The sequence below is a fragment of the Hippopotamus amphibius genome, chromosome 5 (genome assembly GCF_030028045.1).
Source record: "Hippopotamus amphibius kiboko isolate mHipAmp2 chromosome 5, mHipAmp2.hap2, whole genome shotgun sequence".
NCBI lineage: Eukaryota > Metazoa > Chordata > Mammalia > Artiodactyla > Hippopotamidae > Hippopotamus > Hippopotamus amphibius.
In genome coordinates, this window is record NC_080190.1 from 9,485,685 (window position 1) to 9,507,836 (window position 22,152).

Genomic DNA, 22,152 nt, shown 5'->3' on the forward strand with positions numbered 1-22,152 from the left:
CTGCTGTGCTTCAGTCTGGCCCTGTCCTTCTGTGGGATGTATGCCCCACCCCTCCGGTGGCAGGGCCAGAACCCAGGCAGAACCACCCAGGAGCCCACAATCAACCAGCAGGGGATGGTCTGGGCCTTTCTCCTGCAGCTGTGGCGCTGGAGCCTGGGTGTGAGCTGCGTGGGTCGGGGTGACCTTGCAGCTCGCCTCCTCTTGGAGTGATGGGCTACATCTCTACCTGTGAGCATCCTGAGACTTGGGCTGCAAAGGGATGTCTGCTCCTTTCCCTGGGATGGAGATGAATTCCTGGGCATGTATAACTGTGACTGCCTGCCCAGGGGAACGTCCGCCTCCGGAAGTCCCCTGAGTCTGGCAGCTGCCTTGGGCCAGAGACCTCAAGAGAGACAGGAGGTGGTGTCCTGGTGCTGCCCTCTAGGGACCGAATCGGGTTTGGCCCTGTGGCTGGGTGAATGGAGGTGCCAGCTGTCAGGGCCGGGTGGAGGTCCTGTACCCAGGCTCGTGGGGCATCGTGTGACACCGTGTGACGACAGCTGGGACAGCATCGATGCCGACGTGGTCTGCAGGCAGCTGGGCTGTGGCTGGGCCACATCTGCCCCAGGAGGGGCCCAGTTGGGTCAGGGCTCAGAGCCGTTTGTCCTGGACGATGTGGGCTGCTCAGGGCACGAGACCTCCGTGTGTAGCTGCCCCCAAGGTGTCTGGAACTCCCACAACTGTGGCCACAGCGAGGACGCCAGTGTCATGTGCTCAGTTGGGTCTCCCATAAGCAGGGTTGTGTCTCTGGGGTGTGGTTTCCTTCTTCCATTCTCATCCCTTCTCAAAGCATTTACTACACTTCTCCCATCCTTACATCCCCTTATCTCTCTGCTCGGAATTAGTTTGAGCTTTTGACGAGCAGCCAGGCATGGAGAATGTGGATTAGACCAAAGAACCAAACTGAAAGTGCCATGAAGCCTTTATCTCCATGCCACAACACAGGAGAGTTCTGTACGGAATATGCTGAAGGGAGATCATGGGCTAGGACTGCAGGTGGCCCAGGTTTTGGTTTCTGAGTCCTAGATTGTAGCCCCTCCAGGCACCTGGGCTGCACTGTCTGGGTAGCAGGTGTGTTGTGAGCAGAACAGGGGCTAAGTGTGTCTTGCCAGGTAGAATGTTGTTTTAACCTGGGGTCGGGCCTGACAGATCACACGTGGGATTTGGCCCTCGAGCTGGACCCCTTGGACTTGATGCCTCAGTGGACCTAGCAAAGCTGGGAGGCTACCATTGGTTTGGGTCCACTCAGTCCTCCAGGCACCCAGCTCATTCGCTTGAGATTGACAATAAGGGATGCTGGTCTGCCTGGTGCTCTCAGGAGGAGCATCCTCGGAGGACTAAGGATGGACGAGGTCCCCCTCCGAGGCAGGGCACATGCATGGACTGAGCGTCTTACCTGCTCAGCGTCGTCCGTCCTCTTTTGCCCCTGTGGTGTCCCTTCTGTGCCATGTGTCTGACCTGCCTTCTTTCTCTCCCAGCTGCCCAGCCCCAGTCCACGCTCACTCCAGGTGAGTCCTGCTGCCTCTTGACTCCACGTGTCCCTCCCTCCCCTCTCAGCTCCACAGATGGTAACCGACAACTCCAGGAGAAGGACTTGGACCTTTTCCACGCCTCAGTACCTGCCCTGGTCACTCTCGAGCAAGCAGATGTTTCCAGACGAGCCATTACTCATGGAGCCTCTGGGCGGCCTCAGCCATTTAAGGACATTGTGGCTGCGCTCTGTTCCCCCAGTACATCTGGGGTGAGGGGAGGTCTGTCCTGGGGTAATTTTGCTTGAAAGCATTGTCACATGTAAACGAGTTACATGTCGGGGCAAGGAGAGAGCTGTTTGCTGTCCTGCACCGCAGGAGGAGTCTAGGGGATGCTGTGACCTAGGAGCACTCTGTCAGGAGGGCGTGGTTACTGCTCCTGCTGCTCGTGCCCCCTCATGGCCATGTTGTGGACATTGGAGGGCATGGTTTGGCTCAGGCCAAGCTCTCCGCAAAGGCCTCTTTCTCCCCCAGGCAGAGGAGCTTCTTGAACCCCACTCTCCCTGATCCTGGTTTCAGGGCACTAGACCAACCTTGATTCCATCCACCTTCTTTCTAACCTGGCTGTGTTTCCCCTTCAGATTGGTGGTTTACGACAGCTGCTTACGGTGAGCGTCGCGGGGATCCTGCCAGCGAGTCAGTGGTCCACAGTGCAGTCAGTGGGCCCGCGTGCCGTGTCTAAACCCTGGGTGGAGCCTCTGTGGTCCCACCTCTACTTCCCAGAACTGTGGAGAACCTTCCCCTGCCAGTTAGAGAATGTACTAGTCAGGATGGGCTTGTTTGCAAGTGGTAGGATCCCAAGGGATGCTCTCTTAAGCGAGAAGCAGACCCAATACCGTACGTGTCTAAGACATTTAGTGGTAGTCCTGTCTTCAGGTACAGCTGCACCCAGAGGTTGTAAGATTATCTGTCTCCTGGCAGTTTTCGTACCTCTCCCATGTTATGTGTCTGGGCTTCACTCTCAATTTCATTCCGGTCCTGGGGACAAGGGCCCGGCCTCAAGTCTACATCCCAACAGGATAAAGAGTCTATGGTTTATTTCAGAACCAGGCGAAGAGCTCAGTGGAAAGTGAGCCTTCAGAACAAGCTCAGGTCTGATGAGCTGGGGTCCCGAGTAGGGGTGAGCAGCCAAAAGTGGCTCCTTGGTGCGGCCTGGGAAGCTGTCTCTGGGGGTTCCCTGATGCGGGGGCCCCCAGCCCATCCCAGTGGCCACTGCCGATGCAGGCTGTGGGCTTCCCTTCTCCCCGCTGCTGCCCAAGCCTGGCTTCAGCGACTGACCTGCTGGTGTTGTGGGCATCCGTCAGTGAACGTGCCTGGCTCAGCGCCCAGCCAAGGGTTCTGGAACACAGCCAGAGGCGGGGAAATGATGCCCAGACTTCTGTCAATCCTCTTGACAGAAAGCATTACTTAGAACTCAGAGGTGTATCCCTGGGAGAACTCTGAACTCACTCAGACCCTAGGACGTCTTCTTTTAAGAGACGCAAGCGAGTGACATTTGCTGTCTCCTTCCAGGAACCGACTCGGGTTTGGCCCTGAGGCTGGTGAATGGAGGGGACAGGTGTCAGGGCCGGGTGGAGGTCCTGTACCGAGGCTCCTGGGGCACCGTGTGTGACGACAGCTGGGACACCTCGGACGCCAACGTGGTCTGCAGGCAGCTGGGCTGTGGCTGGGCCATATCAGCCCCGCAAAATGCCCGGTTCGGCCAAGGCTCAGGGCCGATTGTCTTGGACGACGTGCGCTGCTCAGGGCACGAGACCTACCTGTGGAGCTGCCCCCACAATGGCTGGAACTCCCACAACTGTGGACACAACGAGGACGCCAGTGTCATCTGCTCAGGTTGGCCTCACAGATCCCCGGGCAAGCATTTAGGATGGGGTTCATTGGGGTCAACGCACTTCCCACTGCAGGGGCCCCACTCCAGCCCCTGTCAAGTACCCATGCCTCCCAGAGTCCTGCGGGGCAGCTGGGCCCCCTCCCTTTTGGTCACGTGTGAGGGCAAGTGCCTTGCAGCAGCAATGGTGGGGAGAGTGAAACAGAACCTCCACCCCCCTGGGGGCAGAGGCCGTGAGCCTTCCTCCCAGCAGGATGGCCGCTCAGTTCACACCTGGTTTTCCCGGGGGCTGCCTTCTCAAAGCCACCTTTGGGGATGTGGTTGGAAAGGTGCCTTTGATGGCTGAGAAATTTGGGCCAACTCACAGCCGACTCGGACATCAGAGGTCCAGTGTAAACAGTGCACGTGTGAGTGTGGTGAACACTGTGGAGGAGGGGGATGGGGTGGGGCAGGGGTGGCTGAGTGGAGAGGTAACGTGCCTGCTAGCACATTGGTGCAGGAGGTGGAGCACAGGCAGAATCTCTGGGGCGCCCCAATGAGCCTCACCGTCACTGCAGATGGGCTGGTGCACTTGGGGTCCTACCCTGCTTGCTGGAGCTCTTCCTTGTTCTTCCGCGGGGAGCTAAGGCAGTAGTGTGGTGGCCCCTCACAGACATGTCAGGGACCATCACATACAGGAAAGTCAGCCCTGAGGTCCGGGCCAGCAGGCGCAAGACGTGAGACAGAACGAGGAGCCCCCTGTGGACTGAGACGTCCGTGGTGGGCCCACAGTGTGCTCGCTGAGGCCCTTAGAAGAGCAGCAGCAACGTGTGCCTGCTGAGCTTCCTCCCCCTGGGATCCCAGCGGGGCCCCGTGGGCTTGGTGTCTGACGTTCTTTCTCTTTCTCACAGCTGCTCAGACCCACTCCACTGCCTGGCCCGGTGAGTCTCAGACCATCTTCCTCGGGATGGCCCTTACTCCCTGCCCAGCGCTCCCTGTTCTCTCCCGTTGCTGGGCATCACTGCACTTGGCAGGACCTGGGGGGACGCATCATTGTCCCCTCTGTCACTGAGTCTCCCAGCTGGCTCTCCTTAGCTAGCCTTGGGGTTTCCAACACTCCCGCCTTCCTGTTGACCCACCTGAGTTGTCCCGTCCTACACTTGATGGTGTCCACAGGTGGTCCCCTGCCGCTGCAGAGAACCAGGGCTGTGTTGCACCACCCTAGGCCCTGGTCCAATCCTGAGTGAGGAGAGTTATGGGGGAGAAGGGAGGTTGAACACCACTGACCTTCTGTCGATGGGGCACGAGAACTGAGAGGAGACCCTGTATCCCTCACTCCGGACCACCCCTGAGATCCATTCGAGCCCAACTGCATGCAGAAGTGGCAGGGACAGTGCCCAGGGCATGCTGGGTCCTAGGGACGGCAGTGCTCCGGGTTCCAGGAACCCTCCTTGGCTCCAGGTTCACTCTCCACCCCCCCACCTTACTTTCCTGTGCGCTTCTGCCTCGGGACAACCCCTCAGATGTGCCCGTGTGGAGATGGCTCATGGAAGGCAGGTGGCAAAGGAGTTCTCCCGGGAAGGAGACCATGCCAGGCTAAGAGAGGTGGAGGGAGTCGGCCAAGAGCAGCGAGCTGAGCCGGAGGCTTGCTCAGCACACACTGGCAGCAAGGGGCAGGATCCAGCTATGGGATGGGTGTCGTCAGGCAGCTGCGAGCCTTGTCAAGCCTTCCTTGCTGTGCTGGCTGACTCTGAGCTTTCCCTTGGTTGCCACTTCCAGCCTCCAGTCAGTCCGGATCCTCGCCTGCTCTGACATCAACAGGTAAATGTTCCTGCCCACCTCCCTGGGGCTTGCTCTCTGGTTGCAGAGAGCTTGGAGGTTTGGATGGGACAGGAGGAGGCTGGGGGTGTGGCCGTTCTCATCCTTGTCCCTGAGAGGGAGGCAGGAGGCTCTGAAGGCCAGGTGCGAGGGTCGATCTTCATGGGCTGGTGAGCTGTGTCCCATGGAATGTGGTCCAGATGCTTAGGAAAGATTCACCTGCAGGCGGGCAGTGTAGGCCTTGGATGCCTGAATTCTGCTGGGACCTCTCCGGGTCTCTCAGGCCATGGTCGGCTGTCCCAGCACGGGGCTGGGATGTAAACGTGCCTGCTGTGCTTCAGTCTGGCCCTGTCCTTCTGTGGGATGTATGCCCCGCCCCTCCGGTGGCAGGGCCAGAACCCAGGCAGAACCACCCAGGAGCCCACAAGCAACCAGCAGGGGATGGTCTGGGCCTTCGTCCTGCAGCTGTGGCGCTGGAGCCTGGGTGTGAGCTGCGTGGGTCGGGGTGACCTCGCTGCTCGCCTCCTCTTGGAGTGATGGGCTGCATCTCTACCTGTGAGCATCCTGAGACTTGGGCTGCAAAGGGATGTCTGCTCCTTTCCTTGGGATGGAGATGAACTCCTGGTTATATATCAATGTGACTGCCTGCCCAGGTGCGTGTCAGCCTCAGGAAGCCCCCTGAGTGTGGCAGCTGCCTTGGGCCTGTGACCTCAAGAGAGACAGGAGGTGGTGTCCTGGTGCTGTGCTCTAGGGACCGAATCGGGTTTGGCCCTGAGGCTGGGTGAATGGAGGTGCCAGGGGTCAGGGCCGGGTGGAGGTCCTGTACCCAGGCTGCTGGGGCACCGTGTGTGACGACAGCTGGGACACTAGTGATGCCGACGTGTTGTGCAGGCAGCTGGGCTGTGGCTGGGCCACATCGGCCCCAGGAGGGGTCCAGTTGGGTCAGAGCTCTGGGCTGTTTGTCCTGGACGATGTGGGCTGCTCAGGGCACGAGACCTCCATGTGGAGCTGCCCCAAGGTGACTGGCAGTCCCACAACTGTGGCCATAGCGAGGACGCCAGTGTCATGTGCTCAGTTGGGGCTCCCATAAGCAGGGTTGTGTCTCTGGGGTGTGGCTTCCTTCTTCCCTGCTGATTCCCGTCAACGCATTTCCTACATTTCTCACATCGTTCCATCCCCTTATCTCTCCGGTAGCAATTAGTAGAAGCTTTTGAGGCAGCTGCCAGGCGTGGAGATGGTGCATGAGAACAAAGAACCAAAGTGAAAGTACCATGAAGCCATGTTTTCCATGCCACAGGGCAGCCCAGAGCCCAAAGAAGACAGTTCTTTAGGGAAGAGGCTGACGGGAGGTCATGGGCTAGGACTGCAGGTGGCCCAGGTTTGGTTTCTGAGTGCTAGACTGTAGCCCCTCTGGGGAGCTGGGATGCACTGTCTGGGCAGCAGGTGTGCTGTGAGCAGAACCGGGGCCAAGTGTGTCGTAGCAGGTGCAGCCTTGTTTCCAGCTGCGGTCGGGCCTGACAGATGACACGTAGGATTTGGACCTGGAGCTGGACCCCTCGGACTTGCTGCCTCTGTGGACCCAGAGAAGCTGGGAGGCGACAGTTCTTTTGGGTCTGCTCGGTCCTCTAGGCACACAGCTAATCCCCTTGACCATGGCAGTATGGGATGCTGGCCTGCCTGGCACGGCAGGGACAGTCAGATTTAGGAAAGTCAGCCCTGAGGCCCAGGCCGGCAGGCACAAGACGTGAGACAGAATGAGGAGCCCCCTGTGGACTGAGACGTCCGTGGTGGGCCCACAGTGTGCACGCTGAGGCCCTTAGAAGAGCAGCAGCAACGTGTGCCTGCTGAGCTTCCTCCCCCTGGGATCCCAGCGGGGTCCCGTGAGCTTGGTGTCTGATGTTCCTTCTCTTTCCACAGTTGCTCCGTTCCAGTCCACTGCCTGGCCCGGTGAGTCTCAGGCGATCTTCCTCGGGATGGCCCTTTACTCCCTGCCCAGCTCTCCCTGTTCTCCCCCATTGTGGGGCATCACTGCACTTGGCAGGACCTCGGTGGACGCATCATTGTCCCCTCTGTCACTGAGTCTCCAAGCTGGCTCTCCTTAGCTAGCCTTGGGGTTTCCAACACTCCCGCCTTCTCGATGACCCACCTGAGTTGTCCCATCCTACACTTGATGGTGTCCACAGGTGGTCCCCTGCCGCTGCAGAGAACCAGGGCTGTGTTGCACCACCCTCGGCCCTGTCCAATCCTGAGTGAGGAGAGTTATGGGGGAGAAGGGAGGTTGAACACCACTGACCTTCTGTCGATGGAGCACGAGAACTGAGAGGAGACCCTGTATCCCTCACTCCGGACCACCCCTGAGATCCATTCGGGCCCATCTGCATGCGGAAGTGGCAGGGACAGTGCCCAGGGCATGCTGGGTCCTAGGGACGGCAGTGCTCCGGGTTCCAGGAACTCTCCTTGGCTCAAGGTTCACTCTCCACCCCCCGCCTTACTTTCCTGTGCGCTTCTGCCATGGGACAACCCCTCAGATGTGCCCGTGTGGGCATGGCTCATGGAAGGCAGGTGTCAAAGGAGTTCTCCCGGGAAGGAGACCATGCCAGGCTAAGAGAGGTGGAGGGAGTCGGCCAAGAGCAGCGAGCTGAGCCGGAGGCTTGCTCAGCACACACAGGCAGCAAGGGGCAGGATCCAGCTGTGGGATGGGTGTCATCAGGCAGCTGCGAGCCTTGTCAAGCCTTCCTTGCTGTGCTGGCTGACTCTGAGCTTTCCCTTGGTTGCCACTTCCAGCCTCCAGTCAGTCCGGATCCTCGCCTGCTCTGACATCAACAGGTAAATGTTCCTGCCCACCTCCCTGGGGCTTGCTCTCTGGTTGCAGAGAGCTTGGAGGTTTGGATGGGACAGGAGGAGGCTGGGGGTGTGGCCGTTCTCATCCTTGTCCCTGAGAGGGAGGCAGGAGGCTCTGAAGGCCAGGTGCGAGGGTCGATCTTCTTGGGCTCTTGAGCTGAGTCCCATGGAATGTGGTCCAGATGCTTAGGAAAGATTCACCTGCAGGCGGGCAGTGTAGGCCTTGGATGCCTGAATTCTGCTGGGACCTCTCCGGGTCTCTCAGGCCATGGTTGGTTGTCCCAGCACGGGGCTGGGATGTAAACGTGCCTGCTGTGCTTCAGTCTGGCCCTGTCCTTCTGTGGGATGTATGCCCCGCCCCTCCGGTGGCAGGGCCAGAACCCAGGCAGAACCACCCAGGAGCCCACAAGCAACCAGCAGGGGATGGTCTGGGCCTTCGTCCTGCAGCTGTGGCGCTGGAGCCTGGGTGTGAGCTGCGTGGGTCGGGGTGACCTTGCTGCTCGCCTCCTCTTGGAGTGATGGGCTGCATCTCTACCTGTGAGCATCCTGAGACTTGGGCTGCAAAGGGATGTCTGCTCCTTTCCCTGGGATGGAGATGAACTCCTGGTTATATATCAATGTGACTGCCTGCCCAGGTACGTGTCAGCTTCAGCAAGCCCCCTGAGTGTGGCAGCTGCCTTGGGCCTGTGACCTCAAGAGAGACAGGAGGTGGTGTCCTGGTGCTGTGCTCTAGGGACCGTATCGGGTTTGGCCCTGAGGCTGGGTGAATGGAGGTGCCAGGTGTCAGGGCCGGGTGGAAGTCCTGTACTCAGGCTGCTGGGGCACCGTGTGTGACGACAGCTGGGACACCAGCGATGCCGACGTGGTGTGCACGCAGCTGGGCTGTGGCTGGGCCACATCGGCCCCAGGAGGGGTCCAGTTGGTTCAGAGCTCTGGGCCGTTTGTCCTGGACGATGTGGGCTGCTCAGGGCACGAGACCTCCATGTGGAGCTGCCCCAAGGTGACTGGCAGTCCCACAACTGTGGACACTGCGAGGACGCCAGTGTCATGTGCTCAGTTGGGTCTCCCATAAGCAGGGTTGTGTCTCTGGGGTGTGATTTCTTTATTCTGTTCTCATCCCTTCTCAAAGCGTTGTCTACACTTCTCGCATCCTTACATCACCTTATCTGTCTGCTCGGAATTAGTATGAGCTTTTGACTACCTGCCAGGCATGGAGATGGTGGATTGGACCAAAGAACCAAACTGAAAGTGCCATGAAGCCTTTATCCTCATGCCACAGCACAGGAGAGTTCTGTACGGAATATGCTGACGGGAGGTCATGGGCTAGGACTGCAGGTGCCCAGGTTTTGGTTTCCGAGTCCTAGACTGTAGCCCCTCCAGGCACCTGGGCTGCACTGTCTGCGTAGCAGGTGTGTTGTGAGCAGAACAGGGGCTAAGTGTGTCTTGCCAGGTATAATGTTGTTTTCATCTGGAGTCGGGCCTGAGAGATCACACATAGGATTTGGCCCTTGAACTGGACCCCTTGTACTTGATGCCTCAGTGGACGCAGCAAAGCTGGGAGGCTACCATTGGTTTGGGTCCACTCGGTCCTCCAGGCACCCAGGTAATTCGCTTGACATTGACAATAAAGAATGCTGGTCTGCCTGGTGCTCTCAGGAGGAGCATGGGGTCCCGAGTAGGGGTGAGCATCCAAAAGTGGCTCCTTGGTGCGGCCTGGGAAGCTGTCTCTGGGGGTACCCTGATGCGGGGGCCCCCAGCCCATCCCAGTGGCCACTGCCGATGCAGGCTGTGGGCTTCCCTTCTCCCCGCTGCTGCCCAAGCCTGGCTTCAGCGACTGACCTGCTGGTGTTTTGGGCATCCGTCAGCGAATGTGCCTGGCTCAGCGCACAGCCAAGGGTTCTGGAACTCAGCCAGAAGCGGGGAAATGATGACCAGACTTCAGTCAATCCTCTTGATAGAAAACATGATTTAGAACTCAGAGATGTATCCCTGGGAGAACTCTGAATTCACTCAGAGCTCAGGACCTCTTCCTTCAAGATACACAAGAGAATGACATTTGCTGTCTCCTTCCAGGAACCAAAACGGATTTGGCCCTGAGGCTGGTGAATGGAGGGGACAGGTGTCAGGGCCGGGTGGAGGTCCTGTACCAAGGCTCCTGGGGCACCGTGTGTGATGATTACTGGGACACCACTGATGCCGACGTGGTCTGCAGGCAGCTGGGCTGTGGCTGGGCCATATCGGCCCCGCAAAATGCCTGGTTTGGCCAGGGCTCAGGGCCGATTGTCTTGGACAACGTGCGCTGCTCAGGGCAAGAGGCCTACCTGTGGAGCTGCCCCCACAATGGCTGGAACTCCCACAACTGTGCACACAGCGAGGACGCCAGTGTCATCTGCTCAGGTTGGCCTCAGAGATCCCCGGGCAAGCATTTAGGATGAGGTTCACTGGGGTCAACACACTTCCCACTGCAGGGGCCCCACTCCAGCCCCTGTCAAGTACCCATGCCTCGCAGAGTCCTGCGGGGCAGCTGGGCCCCCTCCCTTTTGGTCACGTGTGAGGGCAAGTGCCTTGCAGCAGCAATGGTGGGGAGAGTGAAACAGAACCTCCACCCCCCTGGGGGCAGAGGCCGTGAGCCTTCCTCCCAGCAGGATGGCCGCTCAGTTCACACCTGGTTTTCCCGGGGGCTGCCTTCTCAAAGCCACCTTTGGGGATGTGGTTGGAAAGGTGCCTTTGATGGCTGAGAAATTTGGGCCAACTCACAGCCGACTCGGACATCAGAGGTCCAGTGTAAACAGTGCACGTGTGAGTGTGGTGAACACTGTGGAGGAGGGGGATGGGGTGGGGCAGGGGTGGCTGAGTGGAGAGGTAACGTGCCTGCTAGCACATTGGTGCAGGAGGTGGAACACAGGCAGAATCTCTGGGGCGCCCCAATGAGCCTCACCGTCACTGCAGATGGGCTGGTGCACTTGGGGTCCTACCCTGCTTGCTGGAGCTCTTCCTTGTTCTTCCGCGGGGAGCTAAGGCAGTAGTGTGGTGGCCCCTCACAGACATGGCAGGGACCATCACATACAGGAAAATCAGCCCTGAGGTCCAGGCCGGCAGGCGGAAGACGTGAGACAGAACGAGGAGCCCCCTGTGGACTGAGACGTCCGTGGTGGGCCCACAGTGTGCACGCTGAGGCCCTTAGAAGAGCAGCAGCAACGTGTGCCTGCTGAGCTTCCTCCCGCTGGGATCTCAGTGGGGCCCCATGGGCTTGGTGTCTGACATTCATTCTCTTTCTCACAACTGCTCAGACCCAGTCCACTGCCTGGCCCGGTGAGTCTCAGGCGATCTTCCTCGGGATGGCCCTTACTCCCTGCCCAGCTCTCCCTGTTCTCTCCCGTTGCTGGGCATCACTGCACTTTGCAGGACCTGGGGGGACACATCATTGTCCCCTCTGTCACTGAGTCTCCCAGCTGGCTCTCCTTAGCTAGCCTTGGGGTTTCCAACACTCCCACCTTCCCGTTGACCCACCTGAGTTGTCCCATCCTACACTTGATGGTGTCCACAGGTGGTCCGCTGCCGCTGCAGAGAACCAGGGCTGTGTTGCACCACCCTAGGCCCTGGTCCAATCCTGAGTGAGGAGAGTTATGGGGGAGAGGGGAGATGGATCACCACTGACCTTCGGTCGATGGGGCACAATAACTGAGAGGCGACTCTGTATCCCTCAGCCCGGCCCCCCTGAGATTCATGAGGACCCATCTGCATACGGAAGTGGCAGGGACAGTGCCCAGGAGATGCCGGGTCCTAGGGACGGCAGTGCTCTGGGTTCCAGGAACCCTCCTTGGCTGCAGGTTCACTCTCCACCCCCCCGCCTTACTTTCCTGTGTGCTTCTGCCTTGGGACAACCCCTCAGATGTGCCCATGTGGACATAGCTTATGGAAGGCAGGTGGCAAAGGAGTTCTCCCGGGAAGGAGACCATGCCAGGCTAAGAGAGGTGGAAGGAGTCGGCCAAGAGCAGCGAGCTGAGCCAGAGGCTTGCTGAGCACACACAAGCAGCAAGGGGCAGGATCCAGCTATGGGATGGGTGTCGTCAGGCAGCTGCGAGCCTTGTCAAGCCTTCCTTGCTGTGCTGGCTGACTCTGAGCTTTCCCTTGGTTGCCACTTCCAGCCTCCAGTCAGTCCAGATCCTCGCCTATTCTGCTATCAACAGGTAAATGTTCCTGCCCACCTCCCTGGGGCTTGCTCTCTGGTTGCAGAGAGCTTGGAGGTTTGGATGGGACAGGAGGAGGCTGGGGGTGTGGCCGTTCTCATCCTTGTCCCTGAGAGGGAGGCAGGAGGCTCTGAACGCCAGGTGCGAGGGTCGATCTTCGTGGGCTGGTGACCTGTGTCCCGTGGAATGTGGTCCAGATGCTTAGGGAAGATTCACCTGCAGGCGGTCCATGTAGGCCCTGGGTGCCTGAATTCTGCTGGGACCTCTCCAGGTCTCTCAGGCCATGGTCGGCTGTCCCAGCACGGGCTGGGATGTAAACGTGCCTGCTGTGCTTCAGTCTGGCCCTGTCCTTCTATTGGATGTTTGTCCGGCCCCTCCGGTGGCGGGGCCAGAACCCAGGCAGAACCACCCAAGGAAGCCCACAAGCAACCAGCAGGGGATGGTCTGGGCCTTTCTCCTGCAGCTGTGGCGCTGGAGCATGGGTGTGAGCTCGGTGGGTCGGGGTGACCTTGCTGCTCGCCTCCTCTTGGAGTGATGGGCTACATCTCTACCTGTGAGCATCCTGAGTCTTGGGCTGCAAAGGGATGTCTGCTCCTTTCCCTGGGATGGAGATGAACTCCTGGGCATATATCAATGTGACTGCCTGCCCAGGGGCATGTCAGCCTCAGGAAGCCCCCTGAGTGTGGCAGCTGCCTTGGGCCTGTGACCTCAAGAGAGACAGGAGGTGGTGTCCCTGGTGCTGTGCTCTAGGGACCGAATCGGCTTTGGCCCTGAGGCTGGGTGAATGGAGGTGCCAGGTGTCAGGGCCGGGTGGAGGTCCTGTACCCAGGCTGGTGGGGCACCGTGTGTGACGAGAGCTGGGCCACCAGCGATGCCGACGTGGTCTGCAGGCAGCTGGGCTGTGGCTGGGCCACATCGGCCCCAGGAAGTGGTCCAGTTGGCTCAGGACTCAAGTGCCGTGTGTCCTGGACGATGTGGGCTGCTCAGGGCACGAGACCTCCATGTGAAGCAGCCCCCAAGGTGTCTGGAACTCCCACAACTGTGGCCACAGTGAGGACGCGTGTCATGTGCTCAGTTGGGTCTCCCATAAGCAGGGTTGTGTCTCTGGGGTGTGATTTCCTTCTTCCATTCTCATCCCTTCTCAAAGCATTTTCTACACTTCTTGCCTCCTTACATCACCTTAATTCTCTGCTCCGAATTAGTATGAGCTTTGATGAGCTGCCAGGCATGGAGATGGTGGATTGGACCAAAGAACCAACTGAAAGTGCCATGAAGGCTTTATCTCCATGCACAGCACAGGAGAGTTCTGTACGGAATATGCTGAAGGGAGGTCATGGGCTAGGACTGCAGGTGCCCAGGTTTTGGTTTCTGAGTCCTAGATTGTAGCCCCTCCAGGCACCTGGGCTGCACTGTCTGCGTAGCAGGTGTGTTGTGAGCAGAACAGGGGCTAAGTGTGTCTTGCCAGGTAGAATGTTGTTTTAACCTGGGGTCGGGCCTGACAGATCACACGTGGGATTTGGCCCTCGAGCTGGACCCCTTGGACTTGATGCCTCAGTGGACGCAGCAAAGCTGGGAGGCTACCATTGGTTTGGGTCCACTCGGTCCTCCAGGCACCCAGGTAATTCGCTTGAGATTGACAATAAAGGATGCTGGTCTGCCTGGTGCTCTCAGGAGGAGCATGGGGTCCCGAGTAGGGGTGAGCATCCAAAAGTGGCTCCTTGGTGCGGCCTGGGAAGCTGTCTCTGGGGGTACCCTGATGCGGGGGCCCCCAGCCCATCCCAGTGGCCACTGCCGATGCAGGCTGTGGGCTTCCCTTCTCCCCGCTGCTGCCCAAGCCTGGCTTCAACGACTGAACTGCTGGTGTTGTGGGCATCCGTCAGCAAACGTGCCTGGCTCAGCGCCCAGCCAAGGGTTCTGGAACACAGCCAGAGGCGGGGAAATGATGCCCAGACTTCTGTCAATCCTCTTGACAGAAAGCATTACTTAGAACTCAGAGGTGTATCCCTGGAGAACTCTGAACTCACTCAGACCTCAGGACGTCTTCTTTTAAGAGACGCAAGCGAGTGACATTTGCTGTCTCCTTCCAGGAACCGACTCGGGTTTGGCCCTGAGGCTGGTGAATGGAGGGGACAGGTGTCAGGGCCGGGTGGAGGTCCTGTACCGAGGCTCCTGGGGCACCGTGTGTGACGACAGCTGGGACACCTCGGACGCCAACGTGGTCTGCAGGCAGCTGGGCTGTGGCTGGGCCATATCGGCACCGGAAAATGCCTGGTTCGGCCCGGGCTCAGGGCCGATTGTCTTGGACGACGTGCGCTGCTCAGGGCACGAGGCCTACCTGTGGAGCTGCCCCCATGATGGCTGGAACTCCCACAACTGTGGACACCACGAGGACGCCAGTGTCATCTGCTCAGGTTGGCCTCAGAGATCCCCGGGCCAGCATTTAGGATGAGGTTCACTGGGGTCAACACACTTCCCACTGCAGGGGCCCCACTCCAGCCCCTGTCAAGTACCCATGCCTCCCAGAGTCCCGCGGGGCAGCTGGGCCCCCTCCCTTTTGGTCACATGTGAGGGCAAGTGCCTTGCAGCAGCAATGGTGGGGAGAGTGAAACAGAACCTCCACCCCCCTGGGGGCAGAGGCCGTGAGCCTTCCTCCCAGCAGGATGGCCACTCAGTTCACACCTGGTTTTCCCGGGGGCTGCCTTCTCAAAGCCACCTTTGGGGATGTGGTTGGAAAGGTGCCCTTGATGGCTGCGAAATTTGGGTCCACTCATAGCCGACTCGGACATCAGAGGTCCAGTGTAAACAGTGCACGTGTGAGGTGTGGTGAACACTGTGGGAGGAGGGGGATGGGGTGGGGCAGGGGTGGCTGAGTGGAGAGGTAACGTGCCTGCTAGCACATTGGTGCAGGAGGTGGAGCACAGGCAGAATCTCTGGGGCGCCCCAATGAGCCTCACCGTCACTGCAGATGGGCTGGTGCACTTGGGGTCCTACCCTGCTTGCTGGAGCTCTTCCTTGTTCTTCCGCGGGGAGCTAAGGCAGTAGTGTGGTGGCCCCTCACAGACATGTCAGGGACCATCACATACAGGAAAGTCAGCCCTGAGGTCCGGGCCAGCAGGCGCAAGACGTGAGACAGGACGAGGAGCTCGCTGTGGACTGAGACGTCCGTGGTGGGCCCACAGTGTGCACGCTGAGGCCCTTAGAAGAGCAGCAGCAACGTGTGCCTGCTGAGCCTTCCTCCCGCTGGGATCCCAGCGGGGCCCCGTGGGCTTGGTGTCTGATGTTCCTTCTCTTTCCACAGATGCTCGGACCCAGTCCACTGCCTGGCCCGGTGAGTCTCAGGCGATCTTCCTCGGGATGGCCCTTTACTCCCTGCCCAGCTCTCCCTGTTCTCTCCCATTGTGGGGCATCACTGCACTTTGCAGGACCTGGGGGGGACACATCATTGTCCCCTCTGTCACTCATTCTCCCAGTTGGTTCTCCTTAGCTAGCCTTGGTGTTTCCAACACTCCCACCTTCCCGTTGACCCACCTGATTTGTCCCTTCCTACACGTGATGGTGTCCACAGGTGGTCCGCTGCCGCTGCAGAGAACCAGGGCTGTGTTGCACCACCCTAGGCCCTGGTCCAATCCTGAGTGAGGAGAGTTATGGGGGAGAAGGGAGGTTGACCACCACTGACCTTCTGTCGATGGGGCACGAGAACCGAGAGGAGACCCTGTATCCCTCACTCCGGACCACCCCTGAGATCCATTCGAGCCCAACTGCATGCAGAAGTGGCAGGGACAGTGCCCAGGGCATGCTGGGTCCTAGGGACGGCAGTGCTCCGGGTTTCAGGAACCCTCCTTGGCTCAAGGTTCACTCTCAACCCCCCCCCGCCTTACTTTCCTGTGCGCTTCTGCCACGGGACAACCCCTCAGATGTGCCCGTGTGGGCATGGCTCATGGAAGGCAGGTGGCAAAGGAGTTCTCCCACGAAGGAGACCCTGCCAGGCTAAGAGAGGTGGAGGGAGTCGGCCAAGAGCAGCGAGCTGAGCCGGAGGATTGCTCAGCACACACAGGCAGCAAGGGGCAGGATCCAGCTGTGGGATGGGTGTCGTCAGGCAGCTGCGAGCCTTGTCAAGCCTTCCTTGCTGTGCTGGCTGACTCTGAGCTTTCCCTTGGTTGCCACTTCCAGCCTCCAGTCAGTCCGGATCCTCGCCTGCTCTGACATCAACAGGTAAATGTTCCTGCCCACCTCCCTGGGGCTTGCTCTCTGGTTGCAGAGAGCTTGGAGGTTTGGATGGGACAGGAGGAGGCTGGGGGTGTGGCCGTTCTCATCCTTGTCCCTGAGAGGGAGGCAGGAGGCTCTGAAGGCCAGGTGCGAGGTTCGATCTTCGTGGGCTCTTGAGCTGAGTCCCATGGAATGTGGTCCAGATGCTTAGGAAAGATTCACCTGCAGGCGGGCAGTGTAGGCCTTGGATGCCTGAATTCTGCTGGGACCTCTCCGGGTCTCTCAGGCCATGGTCGGCTGTCCCAGCACGGGGCTGGGATGTAAACGTGCCTGCTGTGCTTCAGTCTGGCCCTGTCCTTCTATTGGATGTATGCCCCGCCCCTCCGGTGGCAGGGCCAGAACCCAGGCAGAACCACCCAGGAGCCCACAAGCGACCAGCAGGGGATGGTCTGGGCCTTCGTCCTGCAGCTGTGGCGCTGGAGCCTGGGTGTGAGCTGCGTGGGTCGGGGTGACCTTGCTGCTCGCCTCCTCTTGGAGTGATGGGCTGCATCTCTACCTGTGAGCATCCTGAGACTTGGGCTGCAAAGGGATGTCTGCTCCTTTCCCTGGGATGGAGATGAATTCCTGGGCATGTATACCTGTGACTGCCTGCCCAGGGGAACGTCCGCATCAGGAAGCCCCCTGAGTGTGGCAGCTGCCTTGGGCCTGTGACCTCAAGAGAGACAGGAGGTGGTGTCCTGGTGCTGCCCTCTAGGGACCGAATCCGGTTTGGCCCTGAGGCTGGGTGAATGGAGGTGCCAGGTGTCAGGGCCGGGTGGAGGTCCTGTACCCAGGCTTGTGGGGCACCGTGTGTGACGGCAGCTGGGACACCAGCGATGCCGACGTGGTCTGCAGGCAGCTGGGCTGTGGTTGGGCCACATCTGCCCCAGGAGGGGCCCAGTTGGGTCAGAGGTCTGGGCCGTTTGTCCTGGACGATGTGGGCTGCTCAGGGCACGAGACCTCCACGTGGAGCTGCCCCCAAGGTGTCTGGAACTCCCACAGCTGTGGCCACAGCGAGGACGCCAGTGTCATGTGCTCAGTTGGGGCTCCCATAAGCAGGGTTGTGTCTCTGGGGTGTGGTTTCCTTCTTCCATTCTCATCCCTTCTCAAAGCATTTACTACACTTCTCCCATCCTTACATCCCCTTATCTCTCTGCTCAGAATTAGTTTGAGCTTTTGACGAGCAGCCAGGCATGGAGAATGTGAATTAGAACAAAGAACCAAACTGAAAGTGCCATGAAGCCTTTATCTCCATGCCACAACACAGGAGAGTTCTGTACGGAATATGCTGAAGGGAGGTCATGGGCTAGGACTGCAGGTGCCCAGGTTTTGGTTTCTGAGTCCTAGATTGTAGCCCCTCCAGGCACCTGGGCTGCACTGTCTGGGTAGCAGGTGTGTTGTGAGCAGAACAGGGGCTAAGTGTGTCTTGCCAGGTAGAATGTTGTTTTAACCTGGGGTCGGGCCTGACAGATCACACGTGGGATTTGGCCCTCGAGCTGGATCCTTTGGACTTGATGCCTCAGTGGACCTAGCAAAGCTGGGAGGCTACCATTGGTTTGGGTCCACTCAGTCCTCCAGGCACCCAGCTCATTCGCTTGAGATTGACAATAAGGGATGCTGGTCTGCCTGGTGCTCTCAGGAGGAGCATCCTCGGAGGACTAAGGATGGACGAGGTCCCCCTCCGAGGCAGGGCACATGCATGGACTGAGCGTCTTACCTGCTCAGCGTCGTCCGTCCTCTTTTGCCCCTGTGGTGTCCCTTCTGTGCCATGTGTCTGACCTGCCTTCTTTCTCTCCCAGCTGCCCAGCCCCAGTCCACGCTCACTCCAGGTGAGTCCTGCTGCCTCTTGACTCCACGTGTCCCTCCCTCCCCTCTCAGCTCCACAGATGGTAACCGACAACTCCAGGAGAAGGACTTGGACCTTTTCCACGCCTCAGTACCTGCCCTGGTCACTCTCGAGCAAGCAGATGTTTCCAGACGAGCCATTACTCATGGAGCCTCTGGGCGGCCTCAGCCATTTAAGGACATTGTGGCTGCGCTCTGTTCCCCCAGTACATCTGGGGTGAGGGGAGGTCTGTCCTGGGGTAATTTTGCTTGAAAGCATTGTCACATGTAAACGAGTTACATGTGGGGGCAAGGAGAGAGCTGTTTGCTGTCCTGCACCGCAGGAGGAGTCTAGGGGATGCTGTGACCTAGGAGCACTCTGTCAGGAGGGCGTGATTACTGCTCCTGCTGCTCGTGCCCCCTCATGGCCATGTTGTGGACATTGGAGGGCATGGTTTGGCTCAGGCCAAGCTCTCCGCAAAGGCCTCTTTCTCCCCCAGGCAGAGGAGCTTCTCGAACCCCACTCTCCCTGATCCTGGTTTCAGGGCACTAGACCAACCTTGATTCCATCCACCTTCTTTCTAACCTGGCTGTGTTTCCCCTTCAGATCGGTGGTTTACGACAGCTGCTTACGGTGAGCATCGCTGGGATCCTGCCAGCGAGTCAGTGGTCCACAGTGCAGTCAGCGGGCCCGCGTGCCGTGTCTAAACCCTGGGTGGAGCCTCTGTGGTCCCACCTCTACTTCCCAGAACTGTGGAGAACCTTCCCCTGCCAGTTAGAGAATGTACTAGTCAGGATGGGCTTGTTTGCAAGTGGTAGGATCCCAAGGGATGCTCTCTTAAGCGAGAAGCAGACCCAATACCGTACGTGTCTAAGACATTTAGTGGTAGTTCTGTCTTCAGGTACAGCTGCACCCAGAGGTTGTAAGACTATCTGTCTCCTGGCAGTTTTCGTACCTCTCCCATGTTATGTGTCTGGGCTTCACTCTCAATTTCATTCCGGTCCTGGGGACAAGGGCCCAGCCTCAAGTCTACATCCCAACAGGATAAAGAGTCTATGGTTTATTTCAGAACCAGGCGAAGAGCTCAGTGGAAAGTGAGCCTTCAGAACAAGCTCAGGTCTGATGAGCTGGGGTCCCGAGTAGGGGTGAGCAGCCAAAAGTGGCTCCTTGGTGCGGCCTGGGAAGCTGTCTCTGGGGGTTCCCTGATGCGGGGGCCCCCAGCCCATCCCAGTGGCCACTGCCGATGCAGGCTGTGGGCTTCCCTTCTCCCCGCTGCTGCCCAAGCCTGGCTTCAGCCACTGACCTGCTGGTGTTGTGGGCATCCGTCAGCGAACGTGCCTGGCACAGCGCCCAGCCAAGGGTTCTGGAACACAGCCAGAGGCGGGGAAATGATGCCCAGACTTCTGTCAATCCTCTTGACAGAAAGCATTACTTAGAACTCAGAGGTGTATCCCTGGGAGAACTCTGAACTCACTCAGACCTCAGGACGTCTTCTTTTAAGAGATGCAAGCGAGTGACATTTGCTGTCTCCTTCCAGGAACCGACTCGGGTTTGGCCCTGAGGCTGGTGAATGGAGGGGACAGGTGTCGGGGCCGGGTGGAGGTCCTGTACCGAGGCTCCTGGGGCACCGTGTGTGACGACAGCTGGGACACCTCGGACGCCAATGTGGTCTGCAGGCAGCTGGGCTGTGGCTGGGCCATATCGGCCCCGCAAAATGCCTGGTTCGGCCAGGGCTCAGGGCCGATTGTCTTGGACGACGTGCGCTGCTCAGGGCACGAGGCCTACCTGTGGAGCTGCCCCCACAATGGCTGGAACTCTCACAACTGTGGACACAGCGAGGACGCCAGTGTCATCTGCTCAGGTTGGCCTCAGAGATCCCCGGGCAAGCATTTAGGATGAGGTTCATTGGGGTCAACACACTTCCCACTGCAGGGGCCCCACTCCAGCCCCTGTCAAGTACCCATGCCTCGCAGAGTCCTGCGGGGCAGCTGGGCCCCCTCCCTTTTGGTCACGTGTGAGGGCAAGTGCCTTGCAGCAGCAATGGTGGGGAGAGTGAAACAGAACCTCCACCCCCCTGGGGGCAGAGGCCGTGAGCCTTCCTCCCAGCAGGATGGCCGCTCAGTTCACACCTGATTTTACTGGGGGCTGCCTTCTCAAAGCCACCTTTGGGGATGTGGTTGGAAAGGTGCCTTCGATGGCTGAAATTTGGGCCAACTCACAGCCGACTCGGACATCAGAGGTCCAGTGTAAACAGTGCACGTGTGAGTGTGGTGAACACTGTGGAGGAGGGGGATGTAGTGGGGCAGGGGTGGCTGAGTGGAGAGGTAACACGCCTGCTAGCACATTGGTGCAGGAGGTGGAGCACAGGCAGAATCTCTGGGGCGCCCCAATGAGCCTCACCGTCACTGCAGATGGGCTGGTGCACTTGGGGTCCTACCCTGCTTGCTGGAGCTCTTCCTTGTTCTTCTGCCGGGAGCTAAGGCAGTAGTGTGGTGGCCCCTCACAGACATGGCAGGGACCATCACATACAGGAAAGTCAGCCCTGAGGTCCGGGCCGGCAGGTGCAAGACGTGAGACAGAACGAGGAGCCCCCTGTGGACTGAGACGTCCGTGGTGGGCCCACAGTGTGCACGCTGAGGCCCTTAGAAGAGCAGCAGCAACGTGTGCCTGCTGAGCTTCCTCCTGCTGGGATCCCAGCGGGGTCCCGTGGGCTTGGTGTCTGATGTTCCTTCTCTTTCCACAGATGCTCGGACCCAGTCCACTGCCTGGCCCGGTGAGTCTCAGGCGATCTTCCTCGGGATGGCCCTTACTCCCTGCCCAGCTCTCCCTGTTCTCTCCCATTGTGGGGCATCACTGCACTTTGCAGGACCTGGGGGGACACATCATTGTCCCCTCTGTCACTGAGTCTCCCAGCTGGCTCTCCTTAGCTAGCCTTGGGGTTTCCAACACTCCCGCCTTCCTGTTGACCCACCTGAGTTGTCCCATCCTACACTTGATGGTGTCCACAGGTGGTCCCCTGCCGCTGCAGAGAACCAGGGCTGTGTTGCACCACCCTAGGCCCTGTCCAATCCTGAGTGAGGAGAGTTATGGGGGAGAAGGGAGGTGGACCACCACTGACCTTCTGTCGATGGGGCACGAGAATCGAGAGGAGACCCTGTATCCCTCACTCCGGACCACCCCTGAGATCCATTCGGGCCCATCTGCATGCGGAAGTGGCAGGGACAGTGCCCAGGGCATGCTGGGTCCCAGGGAAGGCAGTGCTCTGGGTTCCAGGAACCCTCCTTGGCTGCAGGTTCACGCTCCACCCCCCCGCCTTACTTTCCTGTGCGCTTCTGCCTCGGGACAACCCCTAAGATGTGCCCGTGTGGGCATGGCTCATGGAAGGCAGGTGGCAAAGGAGTTCTCCCGGGAAGGAGACCATGCCAGGCTAAGAGAGGAGGAGGGAGTCGGCCGCCCTCAGGCAGGGCCATTGTCCCAGAGCCGCGAGCTGAGCCGGAGGCTTGCTCAGCACACACAGGCAGCAAGGGGTAGGATCCAGCTGTGGGATGGGTGTCATCAGGCAGCTGCGAGCCTTGTCAAGCCTTCCTTGCTGTGCTGGCTGACTCTCAGCTTTCCCTTGGTTGCCACTTCCAGCCTCCAGTCAGTCCGGATCCTTGCCTGCTCTGCTATCAACAGGTAAATGTTCCTGCCCACCTCCCTGGGGCTTGCTCTCTGGTTGCAGAGAGCTTGGAGGTTTGGATGGGACAGGAGGAGGCTGGGGGTGTGGCTGTTCTCATCCTTGTCCCTGAGAGGGAGGCAAGAGGCTCTGAAGGCCAGGTCTGAGGTTCGATCTTCGTGGGCTGGTGACCTGTGTCC

At 59.3% G+C, this 22,152-nt stretch overlaps 2 protein-coding genes across 2 annotated transcripts in view; both read left to right on the top strand.

Annotated features, from left to right (window-relative positions):
* LOC130854167 (deleted in malignant brain tumors 1 protein-like) overlaps positions 1-5,733 on the top strand; it is an 83,620-nt gene extending 77,887 nt beyond the window's left edge. The window contains 9 exon segments of the mRNA XM_057736930.1: positions 400-453; positions 455-514; positions 517-756; positions 1,518-1,547; positions 2,150-2,204; positions 3,081-3,404; positions 4,290-4,319; positions 5,246-5,366; positions 5,538-5,733. Coding sequence (XP_057592913.1) covers positions 400-453; positions 455-514; positions 517-756; positions 1,518-1,547; positions 2,150-2,204; positions 3,081-3,404; positions 4,290-4,319; positions 5,246-5,366; positions 5,538-5,733 — 1,110 coding nt within the window.
* A 1,115-nt stretch (positions 5,734-6,848) lies between these two features.
* LOC130854168 (deleted in malignant brain tumors 1 protein-like) overlaps positions 6,849-22,152 on the top strand; it is a 49,350-nt gene continuing 34,046 nt past the window's right edge. Inside the window, 19 exon segments of the mRNA XM_057736931.1 lie at positions 6,849-6,940; positions 7,114-7,143; positions 7,981-8,022; positions 8,361-8,503; positions 8,796-9,032; positions 9,035-9,109; positions 10,111-10,434; positions 13,003-13,175; positions 13,178-13,322; positions 14,279-14,638; positions 15,288-15,351; positions 15,526-15,555; positions 16,398-16,439; positions 16,778-16,920; positions 17,213-17,511; positions 18,272-18,301; positions 18,904-18,958; positions 19,835-20,158; positions 21,041-21,070. Coding sequence (XP_057592914.1) covers positions 6,849-6,940; positions 7,114-7,143; positions 7,981-8,022; positions 8,361-8,503; positions 8,796-9,032; positions 9,035-9,109; positions 10,111-10,434; positions 13,003-13,175; positions 13,178-13,322; positions 14,279-14,638; positions 15,288-15,351; positions 15,526-15,555; positions 16,398-16,439; positions 16,778-16,920; positions 17,213-17,511; positions 18,272-18,301; positions 18,904-18,958; positions 19,835-20,158; positions 21,041-21,070 — 2,638 coding nt within the window.